The sequence below is a fragment of the Agelaius tricolor genome, unplaced genomic scaffold (assembly GCF_023055355.1).
Source record: "Agelaius tricolor isolate 1412-34295 unplaced genomic scaffold, bAgeTri1.0.p SCAF_12, whole genome shotgun sequence".
Lineage (NCBI taxonomy): Eukaryota > Metazoa > Chordata > Aves > Passeriformes > Icteridae > Agelaius > Agelaius tricolor.
Genome location: NW_027269272.1, coordinates 14005255 through 14029609, shown reverse-complemented (window position 1 = coordinate 14029609; position 24355 = coordinate 14005255). Strand labels below are relative to the sequence as shown.

Sequence of the window (24355 nt, the reverse complement as noted above, 5' to 3'; positions counted from 1 at the left end):
GTCTCCAAAATCTGCCATTTAGCAGCTGTTGCCAAAGAGGATTCTGATACAGGGCCTTCAACAGAGGACATCTCCATCCCAGTAACTGCTGCAGGCTGAAGAGTGTGCCTCAGAGATGCTCAGTATTAATGCAGCTGTGGACATTTCTCAAAGGAGAAGTTATGATGTGCTGGTTTTGAACTATTTACCTTCATGCACATCCACAACATGCTTATCTTCATCTCTGCCTTTGCCCTTCAGTATCAAACCCCACAGGCTCCTGGGCTTTCTGGAACAGAACAACCTGGGTGCACCTGCCCACATGTGTTAGGGGGACCCAGTCCTCCAGCTCCTGAATGCTTCACAGGCCAAAGACATCCCTGCTGTGTGCCTGCACAAGTCTGAGAATGTTGGCATGGCCAGCACATTTCTGGTTTCCTGTCACTGGCCAGAGACATTTCTGTCTCTGCGTTATGAATATTGCAGTAATGAAACGTTCGGCAGCTCTTGATTACATCCCTTCTGGATAGAAGATGAGACATGGCAGCTCTTGGTGATTAGAGGAGCATCTGTCAGTACCTATTTATCTCCTAATATTCATGCTATAAATAACTGGAAATGTTTGTACTTAGGTCTGTATGTCTCTTCCTTTTCTCTGCATGTAAAAATTCTGCTGACTCATAATTTAAATATTCACATTTGCTGTAGGAAGGTGTAATGTGAGATGGAGAATAACCATGTTTTAGTGCTGTGAACTGATGAAACCTCTCCATGTTAGCTAAATACAGTACAGCTAACCTAATCAAGTTGTTTCCTATGGGCTGGTGTCCTTCATTCTCATCATACCCAGGACCAGAAATTCAGATCCACAGAATATTCCTGGAGAAGACCCACTGGGCAAGAGGCAGGTGCTGCACACTGTGCCAATGCTGGTTGTGGGTACCTGCTGAGAACTCTGATTTGAGCCCACTTCTTTCCTCTGTCAGGCTGGGAATATAGGTGTATTTAGCTGTCAATTTTCATATAGATGCTGGGAAATCACCTTTGACCCTTCCCTTTTTCTAGAATTTAAAATAGGCTGGTAAAGTTTAATATTCAACAATGTGATTAAATCAAGCTGTTTCCTCCTTTTGTATTTTTTGGGGGGAATGGGGGAAGGATTAATTTTGGAGCTTTTTTTGTTTTGAATATTGGAATAAAAATGTAATGTAGAGGTCATACATCCTTAGCATTAAAAATGGAATGAATAATAAACCCTCATTTAAATATACATGTAAATGTTCATTTAAATATCTTAAATTAAAAAAAAATATTTTGAACAGTGTGTGACTGAAAATTGTGGTTTCATGGCACTGCTGCATTTCAAGGAAATACAACTCTTGAAGTTGTTAACACAAAGTAGTTCTTGTTATTATTATGGTATTAAAAATTTATTTTCTTTGACATTTTAATGTTGAAATCTTGTACAATGTATCTGCCCACTCACAATTCATGTATTTTCCATCATAAACTGCTTGTAAATTCATTAATTTTCCGCCCCAAGAAGCATTCAGAACAGCAGAGGGATTAAAAAATTTCTGGATGTAAGCCTTGGAAAAGTTTTGAGGTGGTTAAATGGAGAAAAATTAAGGGGTTGTAGGAGGTTTTGGGAGAAATAACCTTTGGAGCTTCTTTGTAATAGTCAGATGACTTTTGCCTTCTATTCAATAATTTGTGCATTGCATTGATTATTTGTGCCCAGCAAATTGACTGTTGTGTGGTGGTTCAATGGTGCTCTTTAAATAGAGTGAGAGAGCACACAACATGCAGACCTAGCTAATGCAGAGCATGTAGGGCTTCTTCCTATGACCATAATCTAGAAAACATATTTTTAACTTCCTCAGGAAGAAATATTTTCCTTTATTTTCCCTCCATAGTTTGGCTGGGTGTTTTTGGTTGGCTGTTTGGCGGTTCGGTTTTTTTTCCATTTGGGTTGGGTTTTTGGGGGTTTTTTGGTTGGTTTTTTTTTCTTTTCAAAAAGGACTCTCAGTGTTGTGACTTTGATGAGTGCTCATGGTGGTGAGATGGGAACGCTCAAGCACTCTGATGCAATGAGGAGCCCAAGACTGGAAATACACGAAGCTGCTCCTCTGCAGCCAAGGCAGCTGCAGCTGCGGCACCCGCCGCGGGCACCTTTCAGCTCCTGCACGCTGCCAGCAGCTGCCAAACACCGAGGGAAATTCACAAACCTACGGGACAGTGTGAAAAAGAGCCCTACAAAAAGCACAGCAAAAGTAAAAGCTGCTAGTGGTTGGGTGTCTGATGGCTCCTGCTCGAATTGCTCTTTAGGAAAGGTAGGTGCTGCCCTGTGTGTTTGGAGATGAGCATTTTTGTGCAAACTGTAGGAAGTATGTTGCATTCTTTTCTTTCTGTAGTTTTATCCCTTCTGTTTCTAATGACTTTCTTACCAACTTTTCTTTTGTATTTTATTGCTAGAAATCAAAGTAGCAATTATTGAAATCAGATTGGCAACGGAATACTTGTTCTCTTGTTTTCCAGTGAATGTTGCTGTACTTTATACAATATGGGGGTTTACAGTAATTTCTTGAAAGTTTCGTTTTGCTTGATTTTTGCTCTCCAAAGTGTATCTTTTTGTTGTTTCCTAAGAACAGAATTTGCTGAATTTTACAGAATTTGCTGGCTTAGTTGGTCTCCTTGAGGATGTGCATGGTGCTCTGATTTACCTACATATTAGTTGGTATTTCCTCACTGAAGGACTTACTGTGTGTGGGTTAAACACAAAAATCCACTTACTTTGGAACAAGGCAGACTTAAAGGGGTGTCTCATGTTTTGCATGGGTAGGGCCAAATTGGTGCTTGAGCTGTTTACTTTGATCTGTCATCTAAAGCCTGTGTTGTTCTTTCAGGAGCCACAGGTTAATTGCACTGAGCAGTTCCTGCATCCTTTGCAAAAGGCATATTAATATTTTTCCAGACCAATTTAGATTCTCCCCTACCTTCCTCTTTTTAAGCACTTGAAATATTGTGCTTTAGTCTGTAGATGTAAGAATGCTTTATGACATTAGGATTAACTCTCAAGATACCAAACATATTTTGTTCTTACATCTTTCAGTAATTGCAATGTTTTTCACCAGCTTTCATTTTGGAAGGATTGACTTTGAGCTGAAAAAACCCTGTAGAAATACCATATGTACATTTATTATGTGTTGGTGTTCTTGGACTCTTAATGCAAATAGCATTATTTCCTATTACTCTTTAATTTGGTGGCTGCTGTTGATGTATGGTGCTTTGTATTTTAAGCTATCTCAAACTTTTAAAATGTTTAATACTCATGTTCTGGCGGTTTTGTTCACTTGTGGGATTTAGTATTTTCTTTTGTCATTATGCTTCATTATTTTTGGCGATCACAAGAATGTCTTGGAACATCTAAACAGCTTTGATCTGCTGTTCAGCTTGTAATGTTGATGATAGTTGCCAGCAGTTTGTGTTGCTGACAGCTTGTTGACAAGCAGTATGTGAACATCTCAAAGACATTTGAGTCAATGTTTTGCTCAAAATGCTGTTTGGAATCTTATTCCTTTGCAGCTTAAGTGTCACTAGGTTCCCTGGTTATTATTTTAATGAAGATTCTTAAGACCAAAATTGTCCTAGTCTGCAGATGTTTGGTAAACCTGTGTGAAGATCTGTGAGAGATAAATCGAAGCTGTTTTAGCACCTTCCACCCATTTGACTGAAAGGTTTTCTTTGATTTTTGCTAAGTTTAGAAACCATAAAGTACTTCTGATTTTTCCTCTTTATCAAAGAGGAATATTAGCTTTGTTGAGTGCTATTCAGCCCATTTCACTGCTTTTGCACTGTGTTGTATATTGGTGAAGGGATTCTGTTGTGAAACCAGCCCACAAAAAGCCTGAGTCTGTTCATTGAGCTGAGCAGGTTTTCTGTTGGAGCCCAAAGTCTCAGTGCTGCAGGGGGAGTCCCTTGGGGTGTGGTATAACCACCTGGGCATGTCCAGCTATTTTGGGCTCCTCACCATCAGTGCAGTGCTGGGAATGTGCTGCCGTGAGCACTGTGGCTCATGGGGACTGTTCTGCATTGCAGTTAGGCCCCAAATCCATGGATGTGCTTGTTCATAGTCGTTTATGGTGTTACATTTCAGTCTTGTTTGTTTGAAACTGTTTTTCTAGTTTTCCTTATTTTTGACATTTTGTTGGTGATTTTTAGCCCACAGAAGCTGTTCCTTCCTCTTCTCCCATTGTCCCTGTGATCCCTGTCCCACCAGTCCCTGCTGAGACCATCCCATCCACCATACCACAGGTTTTTATGCTGTTTTGTTTTGTTTTATTAAACTTGTTCAACTTTTATTTCTTTAATTTGTTTTGTTGCTTTGCTGAAATACGCCTTTTGCTACTCCGCACTCAGTTTTGAGGTGAAGTGTTAAATAACTAGAATTTCGCCCTAACTTTTGTTCATTTTATGACAGCTTTTAGTACATTAAAATATTTATATTTTCATATAGAAGTGACTAATAAGTTGTGAATAAAACTAAAGAAAAAATAACCAGAAGAATGGAAAAAACCAATAGGATATTTTGTGTTCACATAGTAACTTCAGAGCCATTGCATCCGTACTAAAGCGTTATTGCTTAATTTATTTCTAAAGAAAATGTTTTCTCATCTCCTATAAATACTTCATACATGTCTTTCTTTGGTTGCACTTGCATGGTGTTTCTCATGTTCTCCACCCATTTATTGGTATTACTGTTTTGGGGGACATTTAGAATACAAAAGAGATTTTTTTACCTCGCCATTCCTAACATATTTGACTCGTAAAATGTTTCCCTTCTGAGCCTTCATCCTTTAGGTCCCATAGTGTCCAAACACCCCCCAAAACAGAAACCAAACCCTGTCAAGGTGAGTGAAGGCAGTAACATAACTTAATGTTAGTATTTCCATGTAATTTGGAATATGAGACCACAGCATGGCAAGCTATGCAACAACCCAAGGTAGCCAGCAGTTCCATTGCTGCAAACAGATTGTCATCCTGCTCTTTTTTTTGTAACTTTCAGTGCAGAAATCTGAAGTGATGAGTCCACACCTTCTGAAAAGATGGATTAATTTTTGGAATCATTTGATGACAGATATTTATTAACTTTAAAAGGAAGTTAAGCTATCCAGAATATTACTGGAAATTTTTTTTAGTATGGACATCAGTATTTTTTTTCTTAATTTTTACTTTTAGGCTATTTGACTAACCTTGCAACAGGTGGTAATCTTTGTCTTTGCTGAGTTTTTATTTTTTGCATAATCCATAATTAGCGAAACTTTTTTGTAGTTCCCTGTTTTATAGGACAATTTCCAGTAGATGTGTGTTTTTTTGAATCTCTCACCTGTACTACTTCCACCATGAAGACCAGAAATTTGATTAGTTTTAGAAATACTCCCTTCTAATAGAGGGGTTCTGCCCACATCAAGATTTGAGGTGCACAGGCCAGTGCAACCATGTCCAGATAGTACCTTTGGAAAACCTGGAACAGGTTTTTTCATTCATCATTGAAAAAGATGGTAAATTGCTGCTGCTTGATGGAGAGTTTGGATAAATATAGGAGTGTTAGGAACAATGATTTAGCTTACAGAAGGGGTTTTACATTGGTTAGCTGATTTGTATCTCAAACATACTGTTTACCAAAGCTCACCTACTAACAGCAACTTTGCCTTTAGTTGTCCTTTTTTTTAACATGAAAATAAGAACACTTGTTTGCCTCAAAAATAAAATTAATGGGGAACCAGCTTTCACTGGTGCTGTGTATGTTGAATATAATTGGATAATACAGAATCCTAGTATTAAATAAAAATACATTCCAAAATGGAGTGAAAGAACATGACTGAGCAATTAAACCTTGCTTTCTTCTGAGGAAAACAATAAAAACATATGTTTTTATTAAAACATATGGTTATATTTATTGTAACCTTAAAAATAAATTATGGTGATGAATAATAGGTTGGGATTTGGTGATGAATAATAGGTACAGGATCTTAATTTTAATTTACTCTTATTTTGATAGAACCTGCACTTGAATAAGACGCAGAAAAGGAAATTTAACTTAGTGGCAAAAAATGGTTGTGAAGGATAGTGTTGTTTTGACAGAGATTTTTATTGTGACATTAATAACTAGTGCTTAATGTCTTTACTGCATGAAATGTGCCAGTGCCTCTATTGAGAGAACTGCTGGGTGAGAAAGGCTTTTGATTGCATATTGACAGTCATATGTGTCATCCTTTTTGTTTCCTCTTACTTTTAATTGTCTGCTCTGTTAACATGTGTAGGTCCCACCTGATTTTAGTACTTATTAAGTCACACAGGCTTAATTTCTGACACTTGATAGCAGATTGATGGCTTCTGTCTAATGATGGGAGATTATTCATCTCAGCCTTTTGAAAGGCACTTCTGAGTCATCACTTCCTAGGTTTAGGAGCCTTTAAAAATCATAAATTCTTCAGAAGTATGTTGCTGTCATGGTAATAACAAAAATGCAGAATATGAATAGGTTAATGCAATTGTCATGTTTTTGCAGGTCATAATTTTGCCTTTGCATGAGTTTAATACTGGCTTTTTTGCAGCCTATTAAACTATCCCTAAATTTATTTCCTCACACACAATCCCTAGGAGATTAAAAAAGGGAATGTCATAATTTTAAAGATAATGTATTTTTATACATATTAACCCCCCCCTCAGATTAATTAAAGCAATAAGGAGATCAACTTTGTTTAGTGCCACTGAATTTAATAATTAAGAGTATTTGGAGTCTGTTATATATCTGGACACTGTTTGTTTGTTTGGCTTACGTTCCTAGAGCAGGCTAGATGCTCTAGGAACATTTTAAAGGCAGATAGTTGATGGATAATTGGGAAATCTGTTTATTTGGAAACATTTCAACAAAATGCCATCAGTTCCTATGGATTTTCTTTTAGTTGAAACCACATTTTTCACAGAAAAATTCTCAGTGTATGAGACTAAAAGTGTAAACTTACTCTCCTGGTTCCTGGCTTGTAAAAATGCTAATATTATTTCAGCTTTCTGTGGCAATAATCTCTGACTGCTTATGCTTGTAAATCCTTAACAATTTTCTGATGGAAGCCCATGCTGCTGTGGGGTAAATGAATGTCTGCTGTGGGTTTGCTTTTGCAAGTCAGTTCTGTAGGTCCTTTCTTGCTTAAGTTGCATTTCTGCAGGTTTCCATTTTGCAGTTTTTGAAGGTGGTGGTTCACTGCTCCTGATGGGAAGAAAGGGAAATTGAATCCACTGAAAATTGGTTTTGAGATACTGAGTGGTAAAACAACCTCTGCATATCATACCACAAGTACTGGGGCAACTGGCATCATGTCAAATGGTAGCATGACTCAGGTTTTCTTTTGAAAAACAAGGTAATAAATGTCAGAATTTAGATATTAAATATGATCTCAGACTTCTCTAATGGTGTAGGTTTATGTTAGGGAAGCAATTTGTCCAGGATAGTAACAAGTGTTTTAGAAGGTCAGTTTTGAGATTCTCAAGGTCAGGCTGCCTTTTAACAGAACTTTGAGAAAGCCAGCAAGTTAAATGCTGTAAAATTATCAGTAATAGTACATTTTCTTATGCTTTGTATTTTTTTCTTCATTTTTAAAGGCAAATCCCCCTCCAGTGCTGGTGAATACAGATTCTTTGGAGACTTCAACATATGTAAGTCTACACTTGCTTTCACTTATAACTTTAAATCATGTTTTATGAATGTATTTGGGTACACCTGTTGTTGCTGTTTAAGAAGACCTCTTTTATCTCTCTGAATGGTGCTTGATTTTGTCAGCTCTCATGATGGTCACTTAAACTCCTTAAATAGCTGTTTCATGAAAAAAAAAAGTTGCAAATTTCAGGTGGGAATTTTTCTGTGTACCAGTGTATGGCAGTGCAAAACACAACTGAGATCCCAGAGGTTCAGTGTTCAGAGAACAATCTGTTTCTTCAACTGTGCAGGCAGATACTTTAATATTTAATGTGCCATTTCTGTTGCACTTCTCATAAAAACATTTCTTCATGCAGTGGCTATACTTAAGGGTTTAGTTCTATAAATGTTCATGAAAATGAGTTGGTTCTGTTTGAAATGTTAAGGTAATAAGTGTAGTTATGTGGAGGCTGAGCTGTTCATTTGTCAGGCATAATTACAACATTTACTTATAAAGTCTTCTATCTAGGGGAATAAAGCTTAGCTTAATAGGTGTGAGATCCCTTGAAAACTTGGAAAAGATAGACTGGGTCAGTGATTTTCATCATGTGATATTCTTGCTTCTGTCTCTGCTAATGTTTGGTTTGTTAAATGAATAAATTCAAAGGTAATTTTTCAAAAAAAGAGAGAGTATAGAACTAAGCCAAAGGAGAAGATAAAGTGATGGAGGTCTTTGCTCCTGTTTATGTAGAAGATATTTTAAATTGGATTAAAGACCTTTGTACATGGAAATAAGAGACTGCTTAAATATATTAGGATCAGCTTTGTTTTGTGTAATGGCAGTGAATAGGGAAATGATTAATCATCCTTGTTATTTATTTAATAAAAAAGAAAAGAAAAGAGCACTGCACACTGATCAATCATCATGAACCTTTTGCAGGTACTGTAATGCTGGCTGACTGCTTCAGTTAGCACATGTTGTCATTCCTGTAGATAATAGCTCAAGGACTAAGCTACCATCAAAACTTCTTGATCACAGTGGCTTCTTTTGTGTTGGTGTAGCAATAGATCCAGTTTCATGGATTCAGAAGGTCAGGACCTCATCCCTTTTTAATAGAGAAATATCATGTGTTAAAACCACTGTATCTTTTCCACTGAACAAACTGCTAAGGACATAATCATTTTTGAGGTACTTTGCAAAGATGAATCTGTTATGTGTGGAATGGATATGGCTTCTATTGTCAGGGGAGATATAATTAGGGAGTGAGGGATAAAAGAGCTTGATATTAGACAGCCTGTAGAAGTCATGGCATTGCCAGCTTTTGGAGCACTTAAATATGTTAAATAAACATAGGAGGAAGGAAGTAGCTTCATCTTAATTTTATTTGGGGTGAATTAAATTCCTTTTTTAAAGTCTCTGCTAGGAAATGGTCAGATTTTTAAAAAGCTTTCTTCTATATATGTTTTTTATCTTTAGTGTGTTAAGACTACAGAAGTCTTTCCAGATATTCTGTATCTTAAGGGTAGACAAGGTCCTTTGTAAAGTAGTAGTATAAATGCTATATTTTACCTTGTTAAATATTTCATCTGAAAAGGCTAGGATTAGGGAGTTGTCTGTAACTGCTCTAGGTAACTGTGGAGGAAAGAATTTGAGTTCCAAGGTATCTTGGAAAAAAACTTACTCTTGAATATATAAATATGATTGAGAATTTGTTATTTAATTGATTTTGGTTAGTTTTGATTTTTTTTTGCTTCTGGTATTTGATTCTTTCCTTATTCTGTAGGTAGCAAAGAATGTGGGTATCCTTTCTAAATGGAGGATGAAAAGGCTTCTTTCTAGGATTTCAGTTTTTCATCAAGCTTTATAAAGTATTCTTCTAAAGTCTTTTACTCTTTTTTGTCCCTATTTTAAATTGCTGAACTTTAATCTGTATGTGACATGATAAATAGTAGTACAAACAGTTGTTAAATATTACTTTAGAAGGGTCTTGCCTATTTCTCATGAGGTTATATAAAGCATCAATCTTTGATTTTTCTCTGCTCGGTGTGGAACAATAAGAGGAAAATGCTGCTCTGTTCTTCCTTACAATTCTTCTCTATCCCACATTCTCTAGCTTTATTCTCAGTTTCAAGTTGCTGTATAGCCTGAGGAACATCTGAGGATCTCCAGAGCATTTTTCCTTTCTGGCAATCAGAAGCAGAGGGCCTGTGCCCTACAGTAGTTGTGTGGAGCAGTCTGCTCTCTGAACAGGCACCTTTTAAACTCATACAAAAAGATTGTCTGATTCATAAACACAGAGTGGTGGCAAAATCACATGTCCCTTCTGAGCCCACTGTGAATCAGCTGAGATTTGATGGGAGTGAACTTCCAACCAAGCAAAATGGGTTGTGTAAAGTGTAGGATTCTCTGTAAGTCTCATTTTTCTCTTTTTTAATAGGTCAATGGCACCGATGCAGATTACGAGTATGAAGAAATTACTCTTGAAAGGGTAACATGCTAAATGTCCTCTGTACTCTGTTTGAAATGGAATTTATGATACTTTAATATGAAAAATGGCAATCCAAACTAATTCTTACTCTTAATTTTTTTATTTTAGGTAGATTATTTAACCTAACTTAAAAAAAGTACATTCAGTTGCTAAGCAGGAATTGAAAGTTTTATTAATATCCTTGACAATTGAGAGTAAAATGGGGGAGTGATCTCTTCTAAGACGTCCTGCATTTCATGTTGCTACCTAGACTTGTAGAGACTAACAACAGAGATTCTGATTTAATCTCCTGTATTGCTATTTTTCTCATAGGCTTTTACTTATATACTATTAAGTTTTATATTGAGATTACAAGTGACATCTTGTCACATGCATTTCTTTGTTAGGTTTTCTACGTTGAGATCTAGCTCAGTTCACTTGAGATGCACTGTTAACAAAAAGACAGAAAAGGCAGAAAGAAATTATTTTATACCTGTGCAGTTCTGGTGGTTACTGAGAGGGTGAAGAGGTCTTGCAGTTGATGGTAAGGGCAAGTAATCCTTGAAGAGAAAAATGTCAGTCTGAATCTCTACATCTGTGGGACTATGTTAGAGGTGGGGCACAGCTATTTAAAGGCGTTTCTCTGGAAAGATGTGTCACTAATAATTTAATGAGGAGCAAATATTTGTATGAAATATCTAGCACTTTAGAGATAGAAGATTTTGTGTAATTTATCAAGTTCAGTGAGAAAGCTGTGGGGCTGGAACTGTCACTTACAGTTATACAGTGACTTATGTTCTCCTTACATGTATGTAAGTTGTAATTATACTTATTTTCATATAAATAAATTATATATGTAGCATACTGCTTATATTTAAAGCAAATTTTTTTTGTTTTCAGTGAAAATGATGTAGATTTGCTTCTGTAGTGTATCAAATACACCAGAATGCCTTTTTCCCAATAAATTTTTTTCTTCCTCTATCTTTAGGGAAATTCAGGACTTGGCTTTAGTATTGCAGGTGGTACAGACAACCCACATATTGGGGATGATGCAAGTATTTTCATTACAAAAATTATAGCCGGGGGTGCAGCTGCACAGGATGGAAGATTACGGTAGGATGGATTTCTGGCTTGGGTTGTTACAGTAAATACAGTAACTAAGTGCTGTTATTGTATTTTAAAAAGTGAATAGAAAATTTTCTGTTACTTTTAATCGTTTTAACCTCCTGCAGTAAATGTTAAATGGGTTTTCCTTATGGAAGGGTTTTGTAAATAATGAAGAATATTTGAGTGGATCAATATGAGTCTCCCAAACTAATAATATCTGCAGTTTTGGAAAATTAAGTGAAATTTTTCTATTCTGTGGTATAAATTTATTATGCCATATGTTTCATAATCCTTAATTCAAGAAAAAGCTTAGACAGGTAACATGGGTAACTCTTGGTTATCCATATGTGGATTTTCTGATCCACAAGGTAGTTGAGTTTATTAACAGCCTTTTGTTATGCTTGGTAATTATTCAGTGTCTTAATTTTTCAAAGAAACCCATCCACATTGATTTAAGGACTACTTGTTTTCCTCTTGTGTTGCCAAGAACTCGGCCCATCATGTCATGTGCAAATACCTGCTGTATTATGGGTTTTAGTCCTAATGAGCTTAGTTCATGGCTTCATTTTAGCTTGTTGGCCATTGTCAGAGGTACATCTGGCAGGACACCGTGACAGGTGGGCCTGGCATTGCACTTAGTGTAATGAGGGCTCACTGTTACTGCAGCAACATGTTAAATGGACTGGAAGGCCAGCACTTAAACTGCTTGTGAAAAGCAAGATTGACTTGCTCATATCATGGCTTAAAACTAGTGTATTTGCATTGTGGGCCTTCCAGGTTTTGGTTTTTTACATTCTGATTTATAGCTGTAAATAAAAGGTAATTTTTGCAGACCTCTGTTAAAAACACTGTCAAAATGAGATACATATAATAAGGTGCCCTCTTCAGCCGTGAATTAAATATTCCTCTTAAATATTTTCCAGTGATCCTTGATTTATTTTTAAGCACTAATAATTAATTTTAGAGCATTGTCTTGAATGAGAAGAACTTTGGAGATAAATCTCTGTATTTTAATGTGTTAACATGCATGTTAGTGTATTATAGATAAAATATTGGGCTCCTGATGTGTGCACTCTGCTGTAACACAGCAGCTGAGCATGACTGTTGGTGTCTCCAGGGTCAATGATTGTATCCTGCGAGTAAACGAGGTGGATGTTCGGGATGTGACACACAGCAAAGCCGTGGAGGCGCTGAAAGAAGCAGGGTCCATTGTACGATTGTATGTCAAAAGGAGAAAACCAGTCACAGAAAAAATAGTGGAAATCAAACTTGTGAAAGGCCCCAAAGGTATGTTGGAAATCTAAAGTTTCTGTTTCACAAGGATAGAATTGAAACTGTTCTTGTAGAATGCCAAGGTTTCTTTTAAATGATAAAAATGTTTCTGATTGTATCTAGTAATTTTAAGTACATTGGAATTGGAGTAAAATACTTAATTGGCTTACCTAGTAAGGATGTTTGAGAGATTAAAAATAATTTAGGGAAATTAATTACTGGGCAATGTGGCTATAAATATATAGATACTATAGCATGGTGATGCTTATAGCTCTGCTGTGCCCATACTTCACAAAGCATGAAGTAAATGATCTAGCTTTTGGTTTTCAGAATTGTGTATGTGTTATGTCTCTTCCAGAGCTTTATTTTCTAGGAAACTATAGAGTTCACTTGAAAAGGCATCAGAATTACTTCAGCCAGACCCTGATTATATATATTTGTGTTATATAAGGAGTGTTATTATTTACCTAAGAATTTGAATCCAATGATTGCAAAAAAGGTTTCTTGAGTAATGCCTTTATCTTCAAGCAGGTCTTGGTTTCAGTATTGCTGGTGGTGTAGGAAATCAGCATATACCTGGAGACAACAGCATTTATGTAACCAAAATCATTGAAGGTGGGGCAGCACATAAAGATGGCAAACTTCAGATTGGAGACAAACTTTTAGCTGTAAGTAAGAGCTGCATTTTTTTAATGGTCATTCACTTTTAGACTCAATAGGGGCATGATTCAATTTGTGGTTAAGCTGCCTGGAAATCAGTGATAAAATTAAATCTGCATCATTCAACACCATTCCATCAGGAAATCTGAAATCTATTCCTCAGCCCAATGTTCCATGCAAAACCTGTATAAATCAGCATGTTTATTTCTGATGCCTGCTATTATTTTTCTGGGATCTGAGTGACAGAATTGTAAACAAGCATACAATGGGATTGTTTCTCTTCTGAAAATAGAAGAATGGAATGGAACTCCTTGTACTGGTGGCTGGCCAGCCTTTAGCCAGCCTGTAGTGAAGCTGCTGCTTATATTGCATTTCAGTGTTTGTAATGCTTTTGAATGGCATTGTTATTTTTTTTAAAAAACTTTAAATAGCTTCAAAGTTGAATTTTTCTATGCACAAAGAAAAAAAAAACCTTTCAACTTCCTGAAACTCAATCCACAAATTTTTCATCCAGATAGAAAAATGAGAGCCACAACCATACATTGCAGAATGTAACTTTCTATCTCTGTGTTTAAGTTGTACTACACTTACCAAATACTGCACAATGACTTTTCAGTCTTCAAGAGTGGTAGGAATTAAAATCTATTAAAAATATATCAGCAAAAGACTTCTAGAAAACTTGTAGGAAACTTAGAGAATACAGATGCAGGGAATAGAGTTTTCCACCCACAATTAACAATTGAGAAAGCTTGGTTGTTCTTACACATTAAGTTAAATTATGAAAGTGTCTTTAGCCCCTTGGGTTTAGTGCAGAACAAGCTTTATTTGCTTTGTTGTCTGGAATTATCTGCAGAAGTTTCTTTCCTTTCACAATAAGGAATTTTTTTAATGGAAGTGCTAGTGTTTCACTCTAATAACTATAGTTTAAAATAGTTGCTGTTTGTAGTTGAACTAGCTCTTGTTACTTGGCATGTAAATCAGTTATTCTGGGACTTTCTCAAGTTCTGACCCCTGCTTTTTGACATCATGCCTGAATATATTGTCCTGTTATAAGATCTAGAACATAATTATGTCATGACAAGTTGATGTGGGGTTTATTCTTATTAGAAGAAACTTCTCTCTGTGTAATGCTTGCAGTAACACACTGTGTAAGTGTGCACACTTATTGCATTTTGAGTTTCCTATTTTCCCATTAGCTCCCCAATGTCATGTGTGCCTTCTTTAACATGTTGTGGTCAATACAGTTTATAATAATCTTTTGTACAAATACCTGTCCTTCTCATGCTTAACAAGGCATCTCTTCTATAATTTCATGTAACCAGGTGTGTCTGTGGCACATGAGTCCTAAGAAAGACTCTCAATGCCAGTGTTCCAACAGCCTTCAGTGAGTGTCCTATGAAAACAGTACATTTTTCTGGGTTAAGAATGTTTGTTTTTCTCTTCAGGTCAACAGTGTTTGCTTAGAAGAAGTTACTCATGAAGAAGCAGTGACTGCCTTAAAAAACACATCTGACTTTGTTTATCTGAAGGTTGCAAAACCCACCAGCATGTTCATGAATGACAGTTATGCCCCTCCTGACATCACAAACTGTAAGTTCATCTAATCTTTCTGATTTAATTAATTTTCCCTTTAAGGCATTAACATATTTCATTTTTAGTATTTCACCTGTTGCAAGCATAAAAAAATTACATGAGGTAAAAATCTGATATAAGTTGAATAATGAGGAAAATTATATACTATACAAACAACATCCTATAGCTTATATACTAAAAAGACAGCAGCAGCAGCAGGGCTCCAGGTGTGTTTCTGTGGCTGTCATGGCCCAGTCCCAGACACTCAGTGTTACTCATCACTTGCTGATGAGTAAAAGGGGAGAGAACAAGTGTCTTATGCTCTTGGGGTGTGAAGAGTAGAAAGCAGTGCACTGTGAGGGTATTCAGTGTCCTGTAAACTAAGAGGTTGGTGATGCTCTGATGTTTTTCCTGTTTTCCTGGTTTTGCTTGAACTTGCATATACTTGAATAAACTGAACAGGGAGGAGTTCTTGCTCTGGTGCCTTCCTGTGAATGTGTTAAAAAATTCTATGTCAATAAGTTTACTTGAAATCTGACTTCAGTTTTGACTTAATTATTGACAATTTGAATGGAAAACCAGTGAATGCTGTATTAAAAAGTAGTTACAAGAATTTCTTTTTGACATAAGGGTATTACTGACAAGAGTATTTTCAAAGTCAAATATACAAGTCCAGAAAGTTCAGGGTTGAACTACAATGTAAAGAAATATTTGAGATCAGTATACTTAAGAGGGTTATTACCTTTTAGTGGCTGGAGAAATGGAAGATAATGATATAACTGCATATTTCCAAGACTGAATAGGCTGACTTTTCTGGATGACCAGTTTTACTCATGTTGTCACATGAAATGTTTCTGGGGGAGACTTATTTTAGGTATTGCTTTGTTTCCTGCCATTAGCTATGTGCAATTGATATGTAGCACCGATTTGTTTAGGTACTACTTCATAGGAAAGAAAGGAACTTTGGGACTGACAGATGTAATTGACAGCAGTATGTAAAGAACAAGAAGCTAAAGTGCAGCACAACAGAGACTGAAGTATCTTATAAGCCCATCATTTATTGGCAATAGCTACAGTATCTTAAAATGTATTTGTAAGGTTATTGAATTGCAATTTGGAGCTAATTAGGTTTTATCTCCACTGTGTTATTAGAGGTATGCTCTGGAAGGCTCCATTCTTTGACATATCTAATTTTCAGCCTCCACTGATTCTTCCCCAGTTTTGTTCATATATTTTATGATTAGAGAGCAGCCATTTTCCCTTACTGTATCTAGTTTGTTCAATAACCTTTCCCACTGTTTCCTTGGAAAGTAGACTTCCTGTTCTCTCTCCATATAACTGGTCTTTTCATATATTTCATCTAGAATTAATATTTTTTGGAAAAGAGAAATCTGATTTTTACCTAATGTTCCTGGTAATGTTGCAGTAATGCAGTTACACTGCTGTGGATTGGGATGTGACAAACATTGAAGTATCTCATCTCTTACTACTGCAGTTTGATTCAATCATTGGAATATTTATGTTAATCTTTTGTGGGGTCAAAGACAAAACCTGTAGAAAGTTCGAGGGGAGGAAGGCAGAGAAGGAGCTGACTTCTGGTAATTTGCCCAGTGCTGATAAATCTATGACAGTGGCAAAGGTGGCTGTTGGTTGTTGGACCTCTTGTCATGCAGAGATATTCATTTCTCTCAAATGGTGGATGAACTGGAGGCTCAGTTCATTGAAGGCAAGTGCATGATAACACAGATCCATAAGAGAGTGCCTTCTTCAAGAATACCTTCTCAGCATGTCCAGTGGCTGGAGAGATCAGGGAGGTTCTGTCAGGAGTAATCCCACATGGCTGCCATGAGGATGTCCTCTGCCACCTTGCCATGAGTCCTAATTTCTCAGTAAGTGTGACTTGGTGTCACATCCATTACCAGAGATAAATGGCCTGGTCACACATGTGGCTCCTTTTGTCCTATTGTCATCTTTCCTCCAGAGTTTCTCTCTGTTTGCTCTCCCTCTAAGGATGATTTGAGAGATGCTGGCATTCTGTGCAGCCCAGTATCCCATCCTTTGTGGGAAGTGTATTTCTTTCCTTTTACTGAGAAGAGAAAAGCCAGTATCCTGACCCTGTCATGTGCCTCAAGCTCCAGCAGCTGCTTCTGGGAACCTTTCTCCTCCAACTCAAGTATTCTCAAGTATTCTGAAAAAAAGTCATGGAAGTTTTTCTCAGATTCCCAGCATCTTGTCTCTCTTTGTCTTTTAATGACCCTTGACAAGGTTTGTGGGCTGTCTGTACTTTTGAGTAGATTTTCTGAGTTTTATTTCATTTAGCTACAGTTCCCTTGAGTTCTCTATCTGAAGATACTGTGTTTTTCACTGTTTCTGGTAGACCAAAGAACATTCCTCTGCCAAGTGCTGGGTTCTTTGATGAAACTTCAGTCTGTTTCTTTTCCTTACAACAGGAAAGCCTTTTCTACTCAAAGGTCTATGAGCTTCTGTCTCTGTTGATCAAAGTGCTGTTGGCTGTTATTGCAGCTGGTGAGGAGACTGAACCTGCTGCTGGAATTTTGAACCCAAAGCAGACCCAGAGGTCTTGCTGAGGTGTTTAATGACTTAATTCCAGGAAATCAGTTTAGTCTTTTCCTCAGTCTTTCACTTACAAAACACAACTGTGTGTTTCTGAGCTAAATGCTATTTTTCTAATACAGGGCAAACAAAAACTTTTCCAGTACCTCTCAGTATTTGCACATTTACAGTGGAAATCTCAAAGGGAGACATCAGTCTCCTCAAAGGCTGATTCTGCTTTTGCAACCAGAAAGCCTCTGCTTTCTGCAAGAGACTGCTCAGTTAGATGGAACTCCTACCAAAAAATGGTGGCACCTGTATGTAGTATTTTATACTGCATTTAGCAGAGCAGTACAGGGCTCAAGAGCTTTAGACTGAGGATTCTGAAGTGCTTTTACCAGTTGGCAGAAATTAAAGAGGTATTTTCTAGGATCATCTGGATTGTGAGTCAGTCTTGAAACATTTACCAAGCTTCTTTCTTCACCTACTCATCTGCAGCTCTTTTGAGACATGTATTTGCAATCCTCCTTCCTATTTCTGTCCATGAGAATCCTTTTAGCCAGGTTCTTAGGAATTCAGTCCTACCACAAAGGAGAAGTAAGATGTGCACAGAGGCTGCCTGTGAACATGTCTACTACAAGTGGTGTTAAGGTAGAAACTCTGTTATTTGTGAACTGCTCACTTACAGAACGCTTGGGAGGGCTTTTTGTTTGCTTATTTTATTTCTGGGGTGTTTTTTGTTTGTTTTGTTGGTTTTTGCTTGTTTTGGCTTTTTTAAATTCTCATTTTATCAGAAATCTCTAAAAGCACAGTGCACAGTACTTGGTACTGTGCAGAACATGCCATAGATTGCTCACTGTGCTAACTTCTGTGGACTAGGTAGTTAATTCAAAAGTACAAATTCAGAATTTGAAAGTGGCTAAATGGTTTTTTGAGAGAGAGGACTGCTTCCAATACAGGCCTCCTTTGAAGACATTATCAGTGATGCTTTTTGACTCCTAATTAATGTCAAAGTATTTTTGTGCTTTTGTGTGTTGGTACAGTATTTCCACCTGCATTGGGAAATAAAATATTGCAAGGGAGGGATGATAAGGCATCCATGTGTTCACTAGACATGGATGCCTTATCATTTCTTAAATGTCCTAAGTACAGGAAGAGAAGAATATGTAATAACAGTAAAAGACAATAAAGTTTTAATTTTATTGCCCATTTTAGAAATTATACTTGTGGTTGGTGTCCTCAGTTTACAGGAAATAGAAAAATAATAGGAAATCTTCCATTTTTTCTTTTTGTCTATAACTGTCTTATATAAAGGAGAGGGTGGATTTGGAAATGGAATTTCTTCTTAAGAGTCTGACTTTTCCTGTCGAAGCAAGTTGATTTTATGCATGCAGTTTTCTGTTCATCCAAAAGACAGCTCCTTTATCTATTCCATCAGTAATAATATTTACCTGGAAATAGAAGTTTAGACCTCATTTAGGATTCAAAAAGTGATGGTTTGCCTTTTATTTCTGTCACGTTCTTCATGAAAATGCTTTGGCTATGATTTCCATCTGAAGCAGTTTCAGGAGAGGTGCAGACTTGGTTTAGTGCAGGAGCTCCACAGAGAGCAGCCTCTTTGTGCCTTTAGAGGTTTGCTTTCATAGCACTGAGAGCACCACTGAGAAAGGACCAGACTGTTCCAAGCAAGTAGCACATGTAAAATTTTAGGAAGAATGCAGCCAGTGCTCTTGTGGGACTGTCCACAGGTCTGAAATAATAAACTGTTATATTGATCAATAGCTGACTTTTAGTCATAGGGTGAAAGGATAAAAAATTTAAAAAAATAAGGACATGTAATAGGTGATGTGTATGTTTCTGAACACAGTGCAGTTAAAAGCTGCAAGAACCTGAAAAACAGTCAAATGAGAAGTACTGTAAGCCAATGAATATAGAATTTGTATCTAATCTTTTCCTATAAAATATGCATCATTACGAATACCATTGGCTTGTTAAAAGCAATTTCAAATTCATTTTGTGGAATGAGATAATTTAGTGCAGGAACAGAATGTACAGAGCTGCTATACTTGCAACAGTTGTTCAGGTTTTTTAATCAACACCCATTTTCCTGTAGCTGGAAAAGAGCTCATGATGTCTCGCATTTAATTTCTTGTGCTTTAGCTTTAAAATTTTTTGAGAAAAAACAAAATAACTGTATTTGTGTGGTTTTGTTTTAAGCAAAACGTGTGTGCTTTTGAACTGCTGAAGCTTTTAATAGTGGATTTTAATGCTTGCTGAAATGTTGGCATTGTTGTCCTGATGCATATGATGCCACGTGAAGAATTTACTGCACACAGGTTTACTAGGAATCTAGAACAATACAGGCACAATCTAGCCCAGGTTGGGTGGTTTGGAATATATGTATATAAATAGCAAATATATCGTGTGTATATATATATATATATCATATATATCAAGACTACTCTTGATAAATTTGTATATGATCCAAACTTTTGTAGAATGTCTTAAAAGGAAAAAACAAAAGGAGAATGTGCAGATTGCTTCATCAATCTGTGTCATGTATGTTCAGTTAAAGAGCTTTGGGTTTATATAAATCCTCAAAAGTCAGCTACCCCATCAGATACAGCAAGTAAGGGCAAAGAGTCTGACAGCTTTAATAATACTGAATCTGTGAAGAGTCCCCACCCTTCATGTTTAAGCCTCAAAGTTTGAAGCACGTACGCCAGGAAAAAGCCATTTCCAATTGTAGAACATTCTTTGTAATAGCAAACTGTGGGTATGACTGTGCCTTAATGAGCACTTAAAATGGATGTGCCTAACTTGGAAATATCATGCACCTTCTTAATTATTTATTGGAACAATTCTCCTGGTGTTGTAGAAGATTTTCCATCAATTGTAATCATTAAGATGCTAAATTTCTTCTGGTATGTGTGTTGTGGTTCAGTTAAAACTTTGCTTCAGTCAAGTTAAAAACAGCTTTAAAACAGATAAATCTCCAGACTGTTCCTATGGGCTTCAACTATCCACAGTAACTGTTTTTTAAAAAGTTTTATTTGAGACACAATGAAACTGAAAAAATTGCTTTTTGACGTAATGAGGAGACTGGAGAATGTATAGATTTAACACGCTATTTTAGAACTATGATATTTATAATATATCATTTCAACTGCTATGGTTTGTTTTTAAAAGAGGTCACTTCTTTTTTCATTTCCTCCAGCTCTTTTTTTGGTATTATCCTAATGTCTTTTCTTGTTTTCCTTCCCCCTCTGTGAAGCTTATTCTCAGCCAGTGGATAACCATATCAGCCCATCTGCCTACCTGGGACAGGCCCTGCCCCCAGCATCCCCAGGGAGATACTCACCAGTTCCCAAGGGAATGCTTGGAGATGATGAGATCACCAGGTAATGAACAACCAAAGCTAAGTGTCAGATTGATTAACCAGGGGAGCTCCCAAATGTGATAGTGGGCAAAATACTAGGGAATGCTATATTTTATTTCAAGAAATAGATGTTAGTTTTTTAACTCTTGTAAACATTGTTGTAAGGATAAAACTATGTATATTTATATGTGTATATATACAGACACACTCTTTATTTATTGGTTCAAGAATAGCATTAAAAGCAGCAAGCCCTAGAAATGCTGCATGCATTGACAGAGACTTTTAGGATGGTAATATGAGCAGACCAGAGATTTTCTTATTTTAAAGTAAGCAGTGTTTGGGTCCTCCCTGCTCCCACAGACAAGGGTTTGTTTTGATGGATTCTAAATCCAGAAGGGCTGGAGAGCTCTTAATCCTTCCCCATTAAGAGACCTTTCATTCCTTCACTGATTCAGTAGATTGCATTAATCTTTTGTTCATCATTGATGATAAAGGGAAGCTCTTGTAATTTTGTTGCCCTTCTGTTCTGCAAGTATAGGGATGTTACACTGCACTTTCAGTATGCTGTTGCTGAGTTCTGTGTCACACCATCATCTGATATGGCTAATGTCACTCAGATTCCGAGGCAGGGTCCACCCAGGATTGGAACCTAAGTGGCATAATAAGCTGGAGAATTGATTTTAGTGTAGTGGAAGGTAGGATATGTCTTTGTACTGATTTTTAACTTAGGGTTAGGTAGACATATAAGCCAAAATTATTCTGTCCTGTTGATATCATTATGGTTTTATTGCTTTCCTTTAAAAATTAATGTAAAAGGCAGCTTTTAGATTTCTTCTAAAATGTAAGGCCTATTCAGAAAATGTTTAGATTTTCTTTAACTTACCTTCTCATATTACACTCTCCATCCCAAAAAGAGATTTATAAATTTTGTGTTTTTATTAAAGATACTGCATCTTTTTCTTTTCTCTTCTGTTTTTGTTAATGTATTGGTGTGATCCAGAGCAATATGTATAGAGATTTTCACAATGTAATTTATTTGTAATAGAATAGTACTCTTAAAAAAATGGATATAATAGTTAATGGAGGTGAAATTCAAGAAATTGACCTTAAGATGATTTAATAGTTAGTGCAAAAATTGAGTGACTTTTAAAGATTGGACTAGAGGATACTTTTTGTTTTGGAAAAGGAAGCAGGTTCTTACTTTATCCTTTAAATCAATAATTAATACCTCTAAATACCTAATGTCTGTTAATTGTTCTTTAGTGCTCTCTAGTGATTTTTGAAACGCAGTGCACAGTTTTTCTGCTTTATTAGAAATGTCTTTTTCTGAGATCATTTATACTTTGCTTGTAATAAATTGAGTAGTGGATAATAGATTTTTGGAAGGAGTCTTTCTGCATTAGAATTTGACTGGCTTTATCAATATTTTTTCTTTTCTCCTCTCATCCAAGTTAGGAGAGGATCCTGTGAAAAAAAGTGCAACAACTTGGTTTAGTTTAACTTCTTCAATTGCAGTTGCTTTGCTAAATTTGAAAATTGTATCTGAAATGTCCCAACCTATATTGATCTTCTTAAACAATATGGAAAATATTAAGTAATGACATTTAGTGCTGAATAGGATTGTCGCATAATAGGAATTTATTTATATATTTATTTATACATATGTACATACTTACAGATTTGTTCAGTTCACCTAACAACAGGGAGGGGATTTTGTTTTGCATCTAGGAGCTTTTCTAATTGTTTATTTTACTTTTACTCATATCTAGTGACTAAGATTTCATATTTCTTTCTTTTCCTCCAGGGAGCCTAGAAAGGTTGTCCTACATCGAGGATCAACAGGTCTTGGTTTCAACATTGTTGGAGGAGAAGATGGAGAAGGAATTTTCATCTCTTTCATCCTTGCAGGAGGGCCAGCTGACCTGAGTGGAGAGCTTAGGAAAGGAGATCGTATCATTTCTGTAGGATTCTTTGTTTCTTTTATTTAAACAGCAATAAAAGTTTCCCCCTCCCTGCATATTAATACCAATTAATGATATGCAAAAAATGTTATTAACTGAGCTAAATTTGAGATAATGGAAGAGGTGCCAAGCTACCTTTGAGGACTTAAGTCTGCCTCAGTTTCTCATCTATAACCTGATTAAAATAGCACTTCCCTCTTTGAGACATTCAATGAAGACATGAACTTATCTTGGTCTTGTACTTGAGGGCTGTGTCTCAATTGAAAGAATACAGGTTTCAGAAATAACCCTTCTAATGAGATGGAGACACTTGGCTGCAGTGTCTAAAACTGGGTCTTTGCTTCCTGGAGTAGCTGCTGAACCTCCTGTTAGTCTTAAAAAGTTCCATCTCATACCTCTCTAAGGGCTTCTTCTGTACTACTGTTAAGGTCATAAATATTTTGTGTTTCTTTGTGAAATTACTTAATTTATAGAGAATCATTTATTTGAACAATTACATTGTATTTTGGGAGTTATTTAAGAGGAATGATGTCCTTTTTACAGCTGTTACTAAAACTGGTGTTAAGGCACATCTTTATTTTAGTTTGAGCTATGGAAACTGCTCTTGGTATAAAATGTGGAACACACATTTCTGCTTCATTTTTTTTGGTGATACTATTTTTAAATCTGCTGCATTGAAAACAATGCCAGATTCACAGAGGGTGTTGCCTGTCACTGGGTGTGGTGACAGCATGGTCTGTAGGCATTATTTGGCTAAGAGGGTCCCTGAACCATCACAAAAAGTAACATTCTCCCTTTCTCTGTAAAAGGAAAAAAAGCACTCTTAAAACCAAGAAGAAAATTGAACATTCACTGATATATTCACTGATATACTGTGATAGTCTCATTTCTTAAGAGGAGTATATGTGAGAGAGGATTTTATTGACTTTTGATTTGAGGAACAAGGTTGGGAACAGGGGAAATACACATGGCATGGAAACTAGTTTGTATCCAGTTAATTTTTTTCCACAGGTGTGTGTTCTGTGGTGATAAACACAAGCATTAATTTTGATAAAGGGCTTTTTTGTATTACTTGTAGGTAAATGGAGTAGATCTAAAATCAGCAACCCATGAACAGGCAGCAGCAGCCCTGAAGAACGCAGGCCAGGCAGTGACTATTGTAGCTCAGTACCGTCCAGAAGGTAAGGGCTGCTTTGTACATTCAAGTTCTCTTGTACAACTCGAAACTCAGAGAAAGATAATCTACAGTGTCCTTCCAGCAAACACCTCTTCTGAAACAAATAATGTCATGGATGTTGTCACATACATGTTAGCATAATTGCAAGTGACCAGATTGGAATATCTGCAAGTGTTGCTGCCATGGCTTGCTACATTTCTTGCTTTCACCACTGCAGAATTTCTGTTTCTTCAGTAAATATTGCCACTGTCATAACATGAAAATTAATCCAGTAAATCCAGAATTTAATAGAAATACCCTATTGTTCTTTCATATTTCCAATTGTCTTCATGCTTTAATATGGTGGTTTTATATGCTTTAATAGTAGGAAGATATAAGACTAATTCCTTCTTTGTGATGTTGATTCAGATGACCTATGGAGGCCATCAGGTTTTCATTCCTTGGTTTCACACTGAGATGTTATTTCTATTTATCCAGCAGTTTCCTCTGGTTCAAATTAGACTGCAGCTGATGCTGATTAACTATCCTTGT

At 36.5% G+C, this 24355-nt stretch overlaps 1 protein-coding gene across 22 annotated transcripts in view; it reads left to right on the top strand.

Moving 5' to 3' along the window:
- DLG1 (discs large MAGUK scaffold protein 1) overlaps positions 1-24355 on the top strand; it is a 141455-nt gene that overhangs the window by 81977 nt on the left and 35123 nt on the right. For 13 of the 22 annotated variants that reach the window (XM_071437698.1, XM_071437693.1, XM_071437691.1 and 10 more), the window contains 10 exons: positions 4201-4293; positions 7642-7695; positions 10114-10164; positions 11132-11256; positions 12368-12537; positions 13054-13190; positions 14628-14772; positions 20582-20708; positions 22491-22647; positions 23726-23828. In XM_071437698.1, coding sequence (XP_071293799.1) covers positions 4201-4293; positions 7642-7695; positions 10114-10164; positions 11132-11256; positions 12368-12537; positions 13054-13190; positions 14628-14772; positions 20582-20708; positions 22491-22647; positions 23726-23828 — 1162 coding nt within the window. The remainder of the gene's footprint in view (positions 1-4200; positions 4294-7641; positions 7696-10113; positions 10165-11131; positions 11257-12367; positions 12538-13053; positions 13191-14627; positions 14773-20581; positions 20709-22490; positions 22648-23725; positions 23829-24355) is intronic. The other 9 variants (XM_071437697.1, XM_071437695.1, XM_071437692.1 and 6 more) reach the window with 1 other exon arrangement.